Source organism: Lonchura striata, chromosome 9 (genome assembly GCF_046129695.1).
Source record: "Lonchura striata isolate bLonStr1 chromosome 9, bLonStr1.mat, whole genome shotgun sequence".
In the NCBI taxonomy this organism is placed as follows: Eukaryota; Metazoa; Chordata; class Aves; order Passeriformes; family Estrildidae; genus Lonchura; species Lonchura striata.
Window position 1 is genome coordinate 6432083 of NC_134611.1, and position 14995 is coordinate 6447077.

At 43.2% G+C, this 14995-nt stretch overlaps 2 protein-coding genes across 11 annotated transcripts in view; one reads left to right on the forward strand and one right to left on the reverse strand.

The window, feature by feature from the left end:
- DOCK7 (dedicator of cytokinesis 7) overlaps window positions 1–1407 on the forward strand; it is a 95121-nt gene extending 93714 nt beyond the window's left edge. For all 8 annotated transcript variants that reach the window (XM_021542714.3, XM_021542721.3, XM_021542730.3 and 5 more), the window contains one exon: window positions 298–1407. In XM_021542714.3, coding sequence (XP_021398389.2) covers window positions 298–340 — 43 coding nt within the window. In that variant the 3' untranslated portion in view covers window positions 341–1407. The remainder of the gene's footprint in view (window positions 1–297) is intronic.
- A 1665-nt stretch (window positions 1408–3072) lies between these two features.
- On the reverse strand, window positions 3073–14710 carry USP1 (ubiquitin specific peptidase 1). 3 transcript variants are annotated; one of them, XM_021542811.3, is made up of 9 exons: window positions 14613–14710; window positions 14261–14454; window positions 13044–13167; window positions 12613–12720; window positions 11954–12114; window positions 10742–11454; window positions 9464–9634; window positions 8152–8353; window positions 3073–4718 (listed from the first exon to the last, which is right to left on the reverse strand). In XM_021542811.3, exons 2-9 carry the CDS (start codon window positions 14419–14421, stop codon window positions 4004–4006), a joined length of 2355 nt encoding a protein of 784 aa, XP_021398486.2. In that variant the 5' UTR covers window positions 14422–14454; window positions 14613–14710; the 3' UTR covers window positions 3073–4003. The 3 variants fall into 3 exon arrangements, with proteins under 3 accessions (XP_021398486.2, XP_021398495.2, XP_021398503.2); XM_021542820.3 differs by having other exon boundaries at window positions 14261–14426; window positions 14613–14705; XM_021542828.3 differs by lacking the exon at window positions 14261–14454 and having other exon boundaries at window positions 14613–14700.
- Window positions 14711–14995: the final 285 nt, after the last annotated feature.

A 14995-nucleotide genomic window follows, 5' to 3' on the forward strand; every position in this document is an offset into this window, starting at 1 on the left:
AATTCCACTTTAGGGATGTGTTTGAAAGATTTAAATAAGATTTCAGTTGTGCAGGTGTTTGTGCTGCTTCTGTGTGTACACAGGAATTAAACTTTCTGTCAGTGTTCTGGATGATCCCAGATACAAACCCAAACCCAATTCCTTGGAAAAGCAACAAGTTTTAATGCCAGTGGACTTAATTTTTTTTGTAACCAGCTCTAGGAAAGACTGGAAATCAATTCAGAGTCATTCATCTGGTGAGGCTTCTTATTTTGCCATGGAAAATCTGAGCTCATCATTGTATTTTCTCTCCCTCAGAGACTCCTTCAGCAGGATGAGCCTTCGCAAAATGGAAATCTAAACGAGTTAAAAACCAAAATAGAAAAAAAAAAGCACTTAAAAAAATTAAGGTTTTGAAAAGAAAAAGAACCTTGTTATCAGCGCTGGGAATCAAAGAAGTTTTATTGTGAAATAAAACTTGGACTTCATCCTGGACATCCCACACACCTCTTCCTCCATCAAAGTGTTCAGTGGCCAAAAAATCATTCTGAATTGTCAAATGTAGACTTCTCAATGTTTGAAAAGAAAAAAAAAACCATCATGGCAGTGGTATCCAGAGTATTGGTGATGAGCTGTAAACTTACCTGTTTTTTAAGGCATTTTTATGACTCAAAGGTACACTAAACGCATTTACCTTTATTTATAGCATTACCTAATGTTAAATTTACTTTTAGTTCCTATATTTAATTTATATTAGGACCATACGCAAATGCATTTTGGAAGTTTTTAATGTAGTGATGATGCTGATGGTTATTTTGATGGTACTATTAAATATGTGAATGTTTACACTTTAATTCCCTGTGCATTGGACTTCAGGGCTCAGCATCCTTGGGGAAAAGGTTCAGAGCAAGGTAAGTCATGGTAACATTAATTAACCAAGTGCTGATTGTTTATTATCCCTGTTCTTTTGCTGCAAACAAAAAATAATTCCACCTGTAGCCAGCAGCAGATGGAGGCACAGCTTCTTCACCTCCTTCAGTCCCTCAGGGGAAGTTTCAGCTTCACTTCTGTGTGTTCATGGGCATCTGCAGCAGCTGGGAGGTCCCAGCATCTCCTCACCCCTGGAATTAGCAATGTCCATAGAACTAAACTCATTTTGTGTCCATGTTTTAATTTAAAGCCTAATTTCACAGGGCAAAAGAACCTAAAATGGTGTCACAGTTTAAAAGGGTGCAAAGCATTCTTTGCATTGCTGTTTATGTGAAGAAAGATGTGTTTTACAGCAGATATTTTGGGGTCTAACACTGCATTTTGAGGAAACATCAGATTTGGAGCTGAGTCCTCAACTCCTAAATCTTTTCCTCTCTGTGGTGAACAAAGTCCCCTGGAAGAGGTGGTGTGTGATTAAACTCATTTATTCGCTATGAATTTTATAGACATACTCTTTATATATATATATATATATATAAATAGAAGGGAAAATGGGTTTATACATGAAGTGCCCCCTTCTGCAGCACCAGTGAAGGTTTAGGGTGGGGAGGGTCTTTTTTTTCCCCCTTCCTGCTACTTATTTTAGGTTACTGGAGACTTCTGCCACGCTCTGTTATCCCAGCAGCTGCACAGTGGTGGTGTTATGTGTGCCAGGCTCTGCAAGGTTCCCTGGAGCAGAACAATCCTGAATTGGTTCTGTGTCACAGGGCAGAACACAGGAACACCTGCATGGAGTTCCCTGCAGAAGGAAAATTCCAAACTTTTCATGGATATTCCGAGGCTCCTGCAAAGCCCAGGGGTGCTGACAAGGCCTTGGAGGTGCTACTAGAGTCAGGGAATCTCAGAATGGAAAATATTAAGGAAGGAGGGAAGGGCTTTGGAAGAGATTTACAGGAAAAGGCATTAAAAATATTTACACAGTGCAAAAAAATCCCAGGAGCCATGAAAGGATAAAACTTTAATTTACAGCGGTCCTGCTCCAGGCCAGGAGTTACAAGCAACAAGTTCAGGGGGGTGGCAAGTGGTGCTTGAATGAATATCCCAAAAATCCACCCCCAATCCCTCTCCCTGTGCCAGAGGAGGGGTTTTCATTCAGCATCTTCCAGCTGAGGCTGTTTTCAGCTGCCACAAAGAATCACCTCCCAAGCTGTGCTGGGATGATGGAAGGCAGCTGGGTCTTCCTGACATCCTATTTTGGTGTAAATAATGGTATTTTGTTTCCTTGGAACATTCCTGATGCTGCAGTTGAATGAAAAAGATAAAAGTCTTGTGCCAGGTGTGGAAAAATAAACTTTCATTTGCAGGCTGAAATTCAGCAAAGCCTAAAAAATTGCATTCTGTAATGGGATTGGGCTGCCCTTGCAAGGTAAGATTACTGATATTTTTGTAATGCAGCTTTTTCTTGGTTTAGATTCTGGAATTATTTATTATTATGGTGCAATGCTTTGGAAAAGGGAAAGTGTATTTTGTCATTGCAGATTTTTTATGCTGCAAAATCAAGACCTGTGCAATAATCAGAGGTCAAACCTAACATGGAAAATGCACTAAAAGCTGATTTTTCCTGACTCACCTCCACGTTTATACGACATTATAATAACAAGATAGTAAAACTTAACTATTGCAGAATTAACTAGGCAGAGGTTTTTAGGTGTTTTCCTGTAAATAAATTAATTTGTAGTGAAAAAAGGTGAATTATATCCAGGGCCTACTCAAAGCCTGCAGTACCACTTAATGTCATTCCATCCATCCTGGGACAGACTGAACAATCCCCCTTTTTTGAGTCATATTTGTTAAGATTTTAATTATTAGTTTTTAGGAGTCACTTGCAATTTCTCTGACAGAAAATTTAAGATTTTCATCTCTAGTATTTAGTGCAAATTGTTTTAGTTTTGCAATGTTTCCCCTTAACCTCACAACTGTAGTCAAAAAGTACCTTCAAATTAGGAGGTACTGTCCAAGAGCCAGCTAAAAACCACAGAATGTATTCTAACAGCACTTGAATTCTTTCAGATCATTTCCCAGCTTTTTGTAACTGTTCCCAAAGCCCCTTTCCTTTCTGCATTCCCCTTTCCAAACACAACAGGCTGATCTGCTTGTCTCAGATGCTGATCATAACTTTTTTATTTCTTATGTACATTCTTAACAAAGCATCAAAGCCAAACACTCTCCTTTCCCCCACGTTTCAGTGAGCTCCAGGTACAAATTAACTTCAGTTAGAAGGTCACCACTAAGTTCCCAACCACCCCAAACAGAGATGCAGATTTGAGGGCTTCACTCTTCAAAGTACAAAATTATTTTAATTACACTACACTCTGCCCCTAGTTTGTAGTATTAATCATACTTATTTACAGTTTGCTCATTAACAACTGTGCATCAAGATGTAAATTAGACCAGTCAAACAATTCCATTAATTCCATTCCCTCCAATGCTCTGGACAACATTCCCAGACTCTTTTTTTTTTCCTTCCTTTTTTTCCTTTCCTTGTGCTTCAAGTTGCAAGGAGCAGGAAAGTATGGGAGCAGGAGAATAAACACGTCCAATTACCCAAGGACTAAATATGAAGTGTTACTTCCCAAGTTACAAAAATACACAACTTCTGATGAAATTTGCTAGTTAATATACATTTACTCCAGGGTATGAATACAAATAACTTTTATTTAAAAAAAATGGGGGGGGAAAGGGTAAAAAAAAAAGAAAAAAAAAAAGCTAATAATACAACAGGCATGTCTGAGACCTAGAGCTGCATTAAAACCACTACTGGGTGCTGTAGGCATTGTTTAGAATCTATACAAACTGTTATTTCTAAAAGGTCAGAGCACTATTCTCCAGCAGAAAAGTTACGGTGTGAGTCAAGTCCTATGTCATGTTTCATTAATTTGAGTCGAGCCACTTGACACCAAAGAAAAAAATAGACCAGAAAGATGAAGAATCAGTAGCTTCAAAAAACAAACAGCCGTTGCTTCCAGGTGGTTTGGATGCAAATCAGAGCCAGAGGTGAATGCAAATCCCAAATATTTACAGTCCAAGTACAGCATCACTCTACAATTTTCTTATAAAACAGTAGGTAAGGAGTCGATGTAGATGACGATGTCGGAGAAAGAGAATTCAGAAAGTCCTTTTCCTCTGTGACCTTCACTTCGGAGTCATCGAAGAGCAGCCACTTTCCCTCGTACTCCTTGAGGCTCTGGAGCACGTAGAGGGCTTTGTTCTCCAGTCCGTTGGCTCCCAGCCCCACGGGCTCGCCCCGCTCCGCCCTGGGCTCGGCGCTGGGCTCGCTGCGGGGCTCGGGAGCCACGCTCAGGAGCTTCTCGGGGTTGGGCTGTTTGCTGGCACACAGCTCACAGTCAGCCTTGCTCTTCTGCCCCCCGAGCAGCCCCACGGCCTCCATGTTCTTCTTGCTGAGCGCCTTGCCCGGCGGCGCGGCGCCGCTGAGCCTGAAGGAGACCTCGCCGTCGTCGTAGTCCTCGGCCACGGCCCGCGCCTCCTCCTCGGTCAGCGGCTCCGGCTTGAGCGCGGCGTAGCCCGGCTCGGGGAGGAAGTTGCCCCTGTCCAGCTCCAGGCTCTGCAGGTCGGTGACCTTCACCGAGGCCGTGTAGTGGCCGCTGCTGATGGTGATGCCGCTGTGCATGACCACGGCGAAGAGCCCGTAGGTGTCCTTGGTGGGCCGCGTGCTCCACTCCTCCAGGGACAGCCGGAGGGGCGTCAGCAGCGGCGTGTTGATCTTGGACAGGCCCCCGTAGCAGTCAAACCTGGCAAGGGACACGGAGCTGACACCACAGCACCTCCCAAAAACCCCTTCAGGTGGCCCAGAGGTGCAGCCACAGCCTTTCTCCTCAAAGACACGGATGATGGGAACTGCTCCCTGCCGCCCTGGCTCGGCACCAGCACCCCCGGTCAGGAAAGGCGTTTGTATGACTGTAATGTTAAATCTTACAGCCCAAAAACTAAATTTGAGCGATTTCTGAGATCCCTTTTTCTAAAGTATCAGCTGAAGATATATTTTAAATAATGATGATAAAGGTTCAGCTGATTGTTATCACTCCTGCTCCTATTTCTGCACAAACACCCCCTTCTCTCTCTCAGCATCCTGTTCAAAAACAAACCAAATACCTCTTCAACAGCCAAGGCTGAACCCAGCAGGGTTGGGTTTGTTTTTTTCTCCTCCTGAAAGAGTCATTTACTAAATAAAGCATTACTTATTTTACTTTCAAGTAGCTTTAATATCACGCAGAGATTGTGACTAATTTTCCTCAGCTCCCCTCAGTGCACTGTAGCTGTGCCAGTGGTGCTCACCTGGGATTCTTCACTAACTGTCCTACAGTATTATAATTTTTCAAACAATTCTGTAGTTAATTTACTTTGGAAAAGCCTCTAGTATTCCATAAATATTCGGTATTTTTGCTCACAGCACACAAATTAACCAGGAGAGGAAAAAGTCCTTTCATTATAAGGATCTTCTACAGAGTTTGAAGAGAAAGTCAGTGTTGGGATTTTGTTGTGCATCAGCCTCCTTGAATGATTCTGCTCTTGATGACTTACACATTGCATCAGCCCAGATCAATTAACCCCTTTAATTAACAATAGGTTGTGATGTCCTAATAAATTCTAGGGATGACTCAGTCTTACTCAACTGTGAGGGTGTTGTAGGGAAAAATACTGGGGAGTACAGACAAGCCAACTGAGGTTTCCAAGAGCTCACTGCTCTTATCATAGGAAAAAATAACTTAAATCCAAGGAAACTGCAGCCATGGCATATCTGCAGTTATGATTATTGTTTTCCTGGATTTAATTTTGGTTCTGCCTCACTCCTGTTCAGAGCCATGAACCCTGAGACACAGAAATAAACACAGTGACACACACACACAGATCCTCAGTCACTCCAGTTCAGTGAAACCTCACTTCACACCTCTCTCACCATACACACTTCACCAAAAAGTACACAGAATCAGAAATAATAAAACTTAAATCTTCTGAAAATCCCTATTATCAGCAGCCATAAATAGAGATATTCAGAAGAGAGTCAAGAAACACAGAACTGCTGGTTGATACCCTGGATTACAAATCCAGTTGTACTCAAGCACACTGGGACAATCATATTCACAGAAAACAGGAAAAAGCAGGCTCTACCTTTCTTCTCAATGACATCCAGCATCAGAAAGATTTGGAGAGGAGGAAATAAGAGAGGAAATCTTTTCCTATTAGCTTTTTGTTCTTCTTAATGATAAGAATCTAAAGACAGAAAAATTGCATGCCAAGTACTCTGCCTGCTCTGACTGATGCACTTCAAACACAGCAAACCTGATTTCTGCAGCCACATCTTTCTAGACCATAAATTAGTGACATTTTACCAACTACAATGAATTTCACCAGACAAAAAGCTGATTTTTTCACAGACTGTTAAATTTCTATAGTGGAAGTGCTTAACTACATTTTACCAGTTAACAAATTCCTTCTAAACAGCTTCACAGCCTGCTCTCACATGGCCTGGCATTTTTCCCCACATAACAATTGCCAAAGAGAATGATTCCTCCCCAGGCAAGGAGATTTTCAAACTGGCTGCTTTATTTTAAAGCAAAACACTTTGCAAAGCAGCGTCTAGAAAAGAGTAATAAAATCCCTATTAACTGCAAATATTTACAGTACCCTTCATTTGTCATTTATTTACAACTCAGTCACCAGAGAACTCAGTAAAGCAAAACTGAGCAGACTAGATTCCCAAATTTTTGTGGGAGCTAAAAGGTGCCTGAAGATTCTTCTCTTAAAAAAATTAAGCTTAAAGCCAGTAGAAAAGTTTGTTATTACTTTCAGCAATGATAGGGTTTTGCCCAAGACATTCAACCCAAAAATAAAGAAACTCTTCTAAAAGAGTTTCAGCTTCATCACAGGTTTCTGTGTCAGGTTTTCCACTCCGACTTCCTTAATCTCTGACTGGTAGCCCTTGGCAGAAAATTTATGGAATGACTGAAAGGACACATGAGGAAAACCACAAGAGACTGGAATCACTCTGACCTGGAAATTAGTCTGAGTGTTTTGGAGCAAGGACCTGAAGCTGGCCAGGACAGAAGAGGTGAGTGAGGCAGGAGAGGATTGGTTAACTGCAGGTCTTTCCTCATGGAAACAGGAAAATAGGAAATACAAGAGCAAATGGAAGATAATTTTCATGCTTCCCACTCAACTGTGATGATTTTTAAGTGTGCAGCTGTAAATCAGTATATACAAATCAGTATTTAAGTAAATATTGTGGAGATCAATGAAAAGACAATTTTGTATGTTATGATTCTGGACTTGTATGGAAAGACATTGCAGAGACAGAGGAGAGTTCCTTTCTGCTTTGTCAGAAACCTGGATATTCCTGTACAGTGCTGTGGGGATGGATTTTTCTTTGTTTCATCCCAAAGAAAATCCCTAAATTCTTAAGTGTTAAAAAAAAAGAACACTCCCACAACTTCTTTCAAAACAAAAGGATTGCTACAATTACAATACCAAACTGATTACTCTGTAATTGAATATCAATGATGCTGATACTACTGTGTTTTTAAAGTAATTGATTTTTTTTTCCCTTTAATATTTGTTCTTTAAAAATGTTTATCTGATTATTATTTTTTTCCCCAAAAGATCAGTGTTCACATTTAGGTAGAGACCAAAATCTGCTTAAAGGAATTGGTTCATTCTGGGGTAATGAGTGTTGGCTCTTTAAAGTGTGTTAAGTCCTGATTAAATTTTTTTCCCCATTGACATTCATCTTTTTAGTACTGAAAGTACTTCTTAGTACATTCAGGCAGAGACAACATCAGACCATAAAATGCAGATTTACTCTCATTACTTGTTCTGGTAAGGCACTTTAAAGCTGCCTCTCAACTCAGTTTTTTTACTTAAAACTTAAATATCCCCTTAAATAAGAGGATATTTCAAGTAAATAAAATTTTAAGAAATATCAGGTTGTTCCAAGAGTACAGCTAAAAACTTTTTGTTAAGGAATCTCCCAAAAGCCAATTTTTCTGGAAGTAATTTCTGCCACTACCTGGAACAACACAGAGCCTTTATGGCATTGGGGGCTTCATCCCAGCAATTTAAGTCCAATCTGGGAATCTTTTGGAAACATTCCAAAGCATTTCCAGCTCCTGGGGTAAGATTTCCCTTGCTGCAGGACCCTGTTTGGTAAGACAGGCAATGCATACTCACTCCAAGCCACTGGCAGCAAAGCACTTCAAGTGAATTGTGATCACTTCGGGCATTTTATCGAACAAAAGGCTGCGCTCGGCTTCCGTGTAGTGGTGGCAGTTCTCACAGAAATACTTGTCCTCTCCCACAATCCTCTCCACTGAGGCAAACTGGGAAATTGCCCATTTCAGAGTCTTCATTTCTGTTTTTGGCTCTGGAGAAACTAGAAAAGAAAATCACTGCATTCGTGGATACGCCAATATTTACATTTCCAATGCATCCCGCCAGAAGAGCAACAAAACAAAATATGTCAAGTTCGGACCACTCCAAACCTGCAGCACTGCAAAGAACACTCAGTATGTGAGAAATATGTGATGTATTCCAATCTTTGGAGCATTTCAGGAAGGAATGAGAACATCACTTAATGGCTATCGTTACTCAAAATTAGGATTTTTCCAAAGCTCGTTTCAGATCACACAATTTTGTTGCCATGTCTGGAAATGGAGAGCTTGTATGAGACCACAAATTCACTTATTAAGGCAAAGCCCGAAAATAACCAGAAAGTTCCCTCTCACTTCTTGCATTTTGCCTCCCCTGCCACCCTCACACTGCTGACAGGATCACCCGCTGTCGGCAGCACTTCACACACGAACATCACCCCGCACATTTTCCTTTGAATCCTTCAGCAAAATGGGGAGCAAAAGCAGGAAAAGCTGCTCCAAATTAAGTCAGTGGCAACTAAAATTAATTTCCTTCAAATTCTCATTTCAAGATGTGTTTTTGGCACGCTTCCTTTTGAAAATAGATAAAAGCTGCATCTAGATCAAAAATTGCTAAAGAGACCACATGACTAAAATTTACAAGCATAATGAGAATGTTATTAAAATAACAACAATCTAAAATACTGCTTTTTTTTAGAGTAACTAAGAAAAAAAAGCTGGATTTGTGTTTCTTTTATTTCTAAGAAAAAAATGTAAATATTTCTTACAAGAAGAAGAAAAAGCAGCAAAATTTCTTACCCAGAAGAAAAAAGAAGACTCAAATCAAAGGAAATACCTATTCATAAGCAGGAAAACAGGTGCCTAAGTGACAGATTGTAGGCAGTCCATGCTATGTGTTAAGATCTGGAACAATTTGAATATTATCTGGATCTGCCAACATTATCAGCACCATGTTTCCAAAGTCTAAAGTTAATCAGGACAGGAGATAACAGCCTCTAATTTTAGCCAGCACAAACAGGAGTTGTGTTCCTAACTGCAGCACTGTCCTTCCCCACGGCTAGCTGAGGCAGAACACACCTCACAACCCTTTATTCTTTGAGAGAATTACTTACTTTCAGAACTCTCTTCACTTTTAGAAAGTTCATCTTCTTGCACTGGGACACTGATGTCCTGAAAATCCTCCCTCCTTTCCGTGAAGCACTCGCACTCCAAGCACCTCGTCCTCAGCACTAACTGGCCCTGGAAGAGTTTCTCCACCAGCTCGAAGACAGCCAGCTCAGTACCTGGAGAGAGGACATGGCACATCCCTGAGCAAGGGCCACTTCATTCCAGAGACCCTTCAGAACCTGCTTATCCTCAGAAAATCACTGTTACAGCCATGGCCTTTTAGGGAGCTCAGACAGGAATTAAAAAGTAAAACAAATCACGAGCAGTTTTCATGGTATCACCTGCTTGTAAGTAAATAAGAGCCCTCTGTATCTTGGGCCTCAGAACTTTAATTTCTGCTCTAAAATTGGACCCTTGTTTTGTACTTGAAGTGTGACAGTGTCATATTCTGGAATATTTGGTTGTCATCAGTGCTCTGACTCCTTAGCATGGACTGCTGATGTCCCCAAGGAGCACCACACTGTGGGTTTGCCTGGTTTCTCTTCATTCTCAGTCATCTCCTTCCTAAATTTACTGGCCAGTTTTGGCCAAATCTGCAGAAGAAATGCACAACTCAAAAGACTCTTCATTCCTTCAATTTTTTATAAAAAAAATGGTGGGTGGAAAGTTCCAAATTAGTAAGTACTGAATTCATACTGAGGCCCTTCCCTCAACATGTATCTTGTTTCATTGACATAAACAAAATCCAGACCGGCCAGCCAATTAGCATTTCTAATTGGTATCTATGAGATCTCTAAAATAGATTAGATCTTTAGTACATCCTGAGTCCTTCCTGGTTCTTGGGAAGGTTGGGAATATGGAAAGATTAAGGAACTGGAAGGGAAAAAGAGGATACTGTTTGTAAAACCATAGCTAGTAAGGGTTTGGTTCTGTTTGCTCCTGCCAGAAATATCCGTTTACATCTTGCTCTTTCTATGGATGACAAAAATTAGTGGTAAATACAAACCTGGTAATATTCAGCCTTTTTTTATACATATTGTACAATGGTTACAGAATGTTAAGAGAAATGCCTCAAGATCTAAGCTAAACAGGTCAAGTTCTAAAAGAAAAAAATTACAAACACGTATAAAAATAAATTTTCTTTCCTAAAAATCACCTTCAATTCCTGAAAAATCTAATTTTGTGTTTAGAGCTCTGCAGGCTGTGCAGTCTGAAGGCTGACTTCCCACGCATTGTACTTTCTTAATCCTACTAATTTTAAGCCCATCCACTTGTGCACCAACCTTCCTTTTTTGGTTCTTTTTCAGTTCCTTTTCCATGATGGCTTTCCACGGGAGACGCTGGTTCATGATATTCTTCTTTACTGTCACCATTTTCACACTTGACAGCTGACTCTTCAAACTCACAGTCATATTCTTTCCCTGGCTCTTTGGATCCCAAGTTTGTAGTTAACTTTCCTAGACTGTAAAATTTGGACAGAATACTGGGCTGCCTGCAGGAAGATTTTAACCAGTTTAACCTAAGGCGCGACTTTTTCTGCGTGGGCTTGGCGCTCTCGCTGTCCCCGGAACACTTGGCAATGGCGTCCGTTTGGTTTTCCATCTTTTCTCCCGTGGCTTTCCTCTTGGACCTGGTTTGTCTTTGATTTTCTTCTGCTGCAATTTGCTCTTTTGATACTTTGGATTTTTTCTTGGCGTTGCCGCCCTCGGTGTCGCTTTTCCTTTTCCCGTTTGCCTTGAGCAGCTTCTCCTTGGCCGCGTCTCCGCCGTGGCTGCCCAGGGTGGGATCCTCCTCCTCAGCTGGGCTGACAGACCCATTGCTCTCAGAGCTTTGGTTGGGTTTTTCCTCCAGTTTCGCTGCAGGCTCTTCCACAGGCAGTTTGTTCAGCTCTTCCTTCTTCAGCAGCTGGCAGGTTTCCTGGATGTTCCCCAGGATACACTGCAGGACCTCCTGGGCATCGTGCTGCAGGTACCCTTCGTACATGGGGTTCAGCTCTCTGTGAAAACAAAGGAGCAAAGCATGAGGGTTTGGTATCCTTTGCTAACTGGGGACTGTGATTTGAGACTGAAATCGGGGATGTAAAAGTCATGGAGGATCTTCTCCAGGCATAGAGAGGAGTCCTCTCTGTCACAGAGCTGGGGGAAGGCTCTGCCTTAAGGATTTATACACTCAGCTCCAAGGGAATCCTTCCCATCCCTGGCATTGTCCCTGCCCATGGCAGGGGGGAAAACTGGACAAGTTTTAAGGTCCCTTCCAACCCAAACCTCTCTGTAATTTAATAACACTTCTGTACCTAAGCACTGTTTTAAACCCCTTCTGCATTACAGTCTTAAAAAATTAAATTTCTTTTCAAATTTCCAATGCCAACAAGAAACACAAAAATCTTGCTGCCTATAAGGCCATCAAAAATTTAAGGTCAAATTTAAGGCCATCTACCTTGCACCAGCCTGGAAATGCCAGGACAGAATTCTGTCAGCACTGAAGGGGATTTGTACCTGAGGGTGTTCAGCAGCCTTCGGGGCTGAGTGGCCAATTCATCCGTGTATTTCTCTGGGTTTAGGAGAAAACTGGCTTGAAGCTGCTCAACTGAAAGGATCAAGGAGTGCAAACTGCAGATGAGCTCGTAACTTGCCACGGGATCTTCTTTACAGCTTCCCTGCAATAACAATGTAAAAGGAATAAGAACACTTGCCACAGTTACATTGGTCACAAATTAACATTTTTCTCTCCTCCCCTCCCCCTTGGTTTTCTATATCTGGCTGAATTTTTTGTCTGCTATGGGAGGCAGGTGGGTTTCAGACAATATTTTGGTTTTTTTCCAAGTAGGAGACAAACATAAAAGCCCAATTAGCCATTAGTTTAAAATCCCAAACCATTCTTGTCCAAACTACCATTTCCATCAGCTCCAGGCACTGTATCATAATTATCTTTGTGCCAGAAGCATGGTCAGGTATCTTCCTCAAATTTCTTGTGTTAGACTTTAAAAATTCTGCTAAAGTTCAAAACCACTAAAATACATCTTCAGATTAAGTAACAGTGTAGAAAACTATGCTGAAAAGCTTCTTAAGAACAGAAATCAGTTAAATTTTCCCTACATTCAGGACAGCCTTGCCTGTGAGGTTACAAATATAAAGAACACGTGGGGATTTGTTACCTTTTCTGCCTTTTGCTCTCCTTCATCCTTTGAAGATTCTCTCTTCTTTGAAATAATGTTATATAAATGTTTTACTCCAGTTTTAAAACCAGGACAAAAATATAATACCTGAAAGCAACAGTTGAAAACACAAGAATAACTGGAGTAAGAAGTTATTCCAAACATAAATGCACATTTATCATCCACACAGCTCTGCACCTCCCCAGGCACACAAAGATCCAGGATTTTTCACAGCAGGGAGGAGCCCCGAGTATGGAAACTGAAGAATTTCCCAATCAGGACGACCACAGGGCACACATTTCCTGCAGCAGCATCTTTGTTTCCCCTGCTGTAATGAGATGCCCTTTACACTGCACCCAGAATAAATTGATTTCACCCATTTGTGCTTGTCCAAAACCTCCCTTCTGGAGCCCCCCTGGACACGGCCTCACCTGCAGGACGCTGTTCAGGTAGCAAGTGTTGCCCAGGTTGTTCAAGCCCACAAAAGGCAACATGTTGTCTTTTTTCTCACAGCTGACAAGGGAGGGGGGCTGTGCTGCAGGAACCACCTGGTCACTGGGAAACAGAGAAATGGGGTAAGAGACACTCTGGAAAAAAATCCCTCCTTCATCTCTCCCCACCTCAGAGAATTCAGCACTGAGACATGCAGGTCTAAACCCTGCCAAAGTGTGTCTGAATTCACACTGACTTCTCAGCAACCCCCCAAAACCACACAGGAGGAACACGTGCTCCAAGTTCCAACATAGCAGGAGACTGATTTAATAGATCAAAAATTCCATATTTAAATAATTTTGTATGTTCTTTCTTCATTGATATGGCAGAAAAAATGTGCCTAGAATGTATTTTTACACTGCACCCTGCTCCAGTCACATCATTTCATTTCTGGGTGCAAAGCCAAAGCATAAAACCAGAAAAAAAAACCTAGAAAAAGAATCCAATAAACCTGACACACTATACACTAGTGCATAGATTATCATTATTATTAATCACTGCTAAAAGTGAATTATACATTGCAATGACACAACGCAACCCAATTTTAAAGTCTCCAACTATTTCTAACTGACCATAATTTTCTTTTTCCAACTTAAATCCCCCCAGTAGCAATGAAATAGTTTTGCTTAGGGCCTGAAAAACCCTAATGAATGACAGCCAACCCCCAATTAAAGATCCTTCATATTTTCATTAAAGCTCGCTTTGCAGGAATTAAATTTTAATATAAATAGCTCAGTGACACAATAACTACTTATATTAACTCGAAGCAAAGCAAGTTCTTCGACTGATCCCAATCCAAAATACCAAAAGAGCAAATCGCAGCAGAATAAAAGTTATTTTTTAAAAAAAGAGTTCCTAGAAGTTGGTTTTAAAAACTAACTTCAGCAAGCGATCCCAAAGTTTGTGCCAACTAGACATCCCCGGTGCGCCGCTTTTTTGAGACGGGAATTGGTTGCGGCACTTAGGTGGTTCGGTTTGGCGAAGCCGCGGCGCCGGTTGCATTACCGTAAGCGCTCGTTAATTTAACGGAAGCAGCAGGTTAATTGGGTTTAGCGCGCACGTTAACGGGGCTGAGGCGCAGCGCGGAGCCGAAAGCGAAAGGCGCGGGGATGGCGGCGCGGCCCCGGCACCCCAACTTGTCCCGCGCGGCACTCACATCTCGGCGCCTCGCAACTCCGCTCCCTTCGCCTCATTTTCCTGCGCCTCCACGAAATCCAGCACCCGCTTCGCCTCCTTCTTCTGAAACAGCTTCAGCGACAGCCGGTTCTTCTTGGAGGGGCTGGCCCTGGCGCTGTCGCCGGGCAGGACGCCGGGCATGGTTCCTGCGGGGCGCGGCCGGGGCGCTCACACCTGGCGCGCACACACACACACACGCGCACACCAGGCGCCATTTACTCCCCGAGGGGGCCGAGCGCGGACCCGCCGCCCCCCGCCCCGGGCTGGGGCCGCCCCCCCGCGCCCCCCGCATGTTCCCCGCGGCCGGCGGGCCCGCGGCTCCCCTCACTCACCGCTACATGCCGGCCCCGCTCCCGCGCGCCGTTGCCATGGAGACCGCGCGGACACCGCCGGACAACTTGGCGCGTTTTTTTCCGCGCGCCGACGAGGACCCCCCCCCCCCCCTCCCACCCGCCCCGCCTCGCGCCGCAACCCCCCCCACCCACTACCCGCTGGCGGCCGCCCGGTGAGAACGCCGGTAAACCGAGCGCGCCGCCGAAGCGCGCCGGAGGTCGGAGGCCATGCGGAACGCGGCGCCGCCTCGCCGTCGGTATGTCCGCCGCGTCCCGGTAGCCGCCGTGATGCCGCCAGCGGCCGCGCAAGGGCGACGCTGCATCAGGCAGCGCGGCGGGCAGCCCGCTGTGGGTCCTGCCTGAGCGCGCGCGGGCGCTGGTAA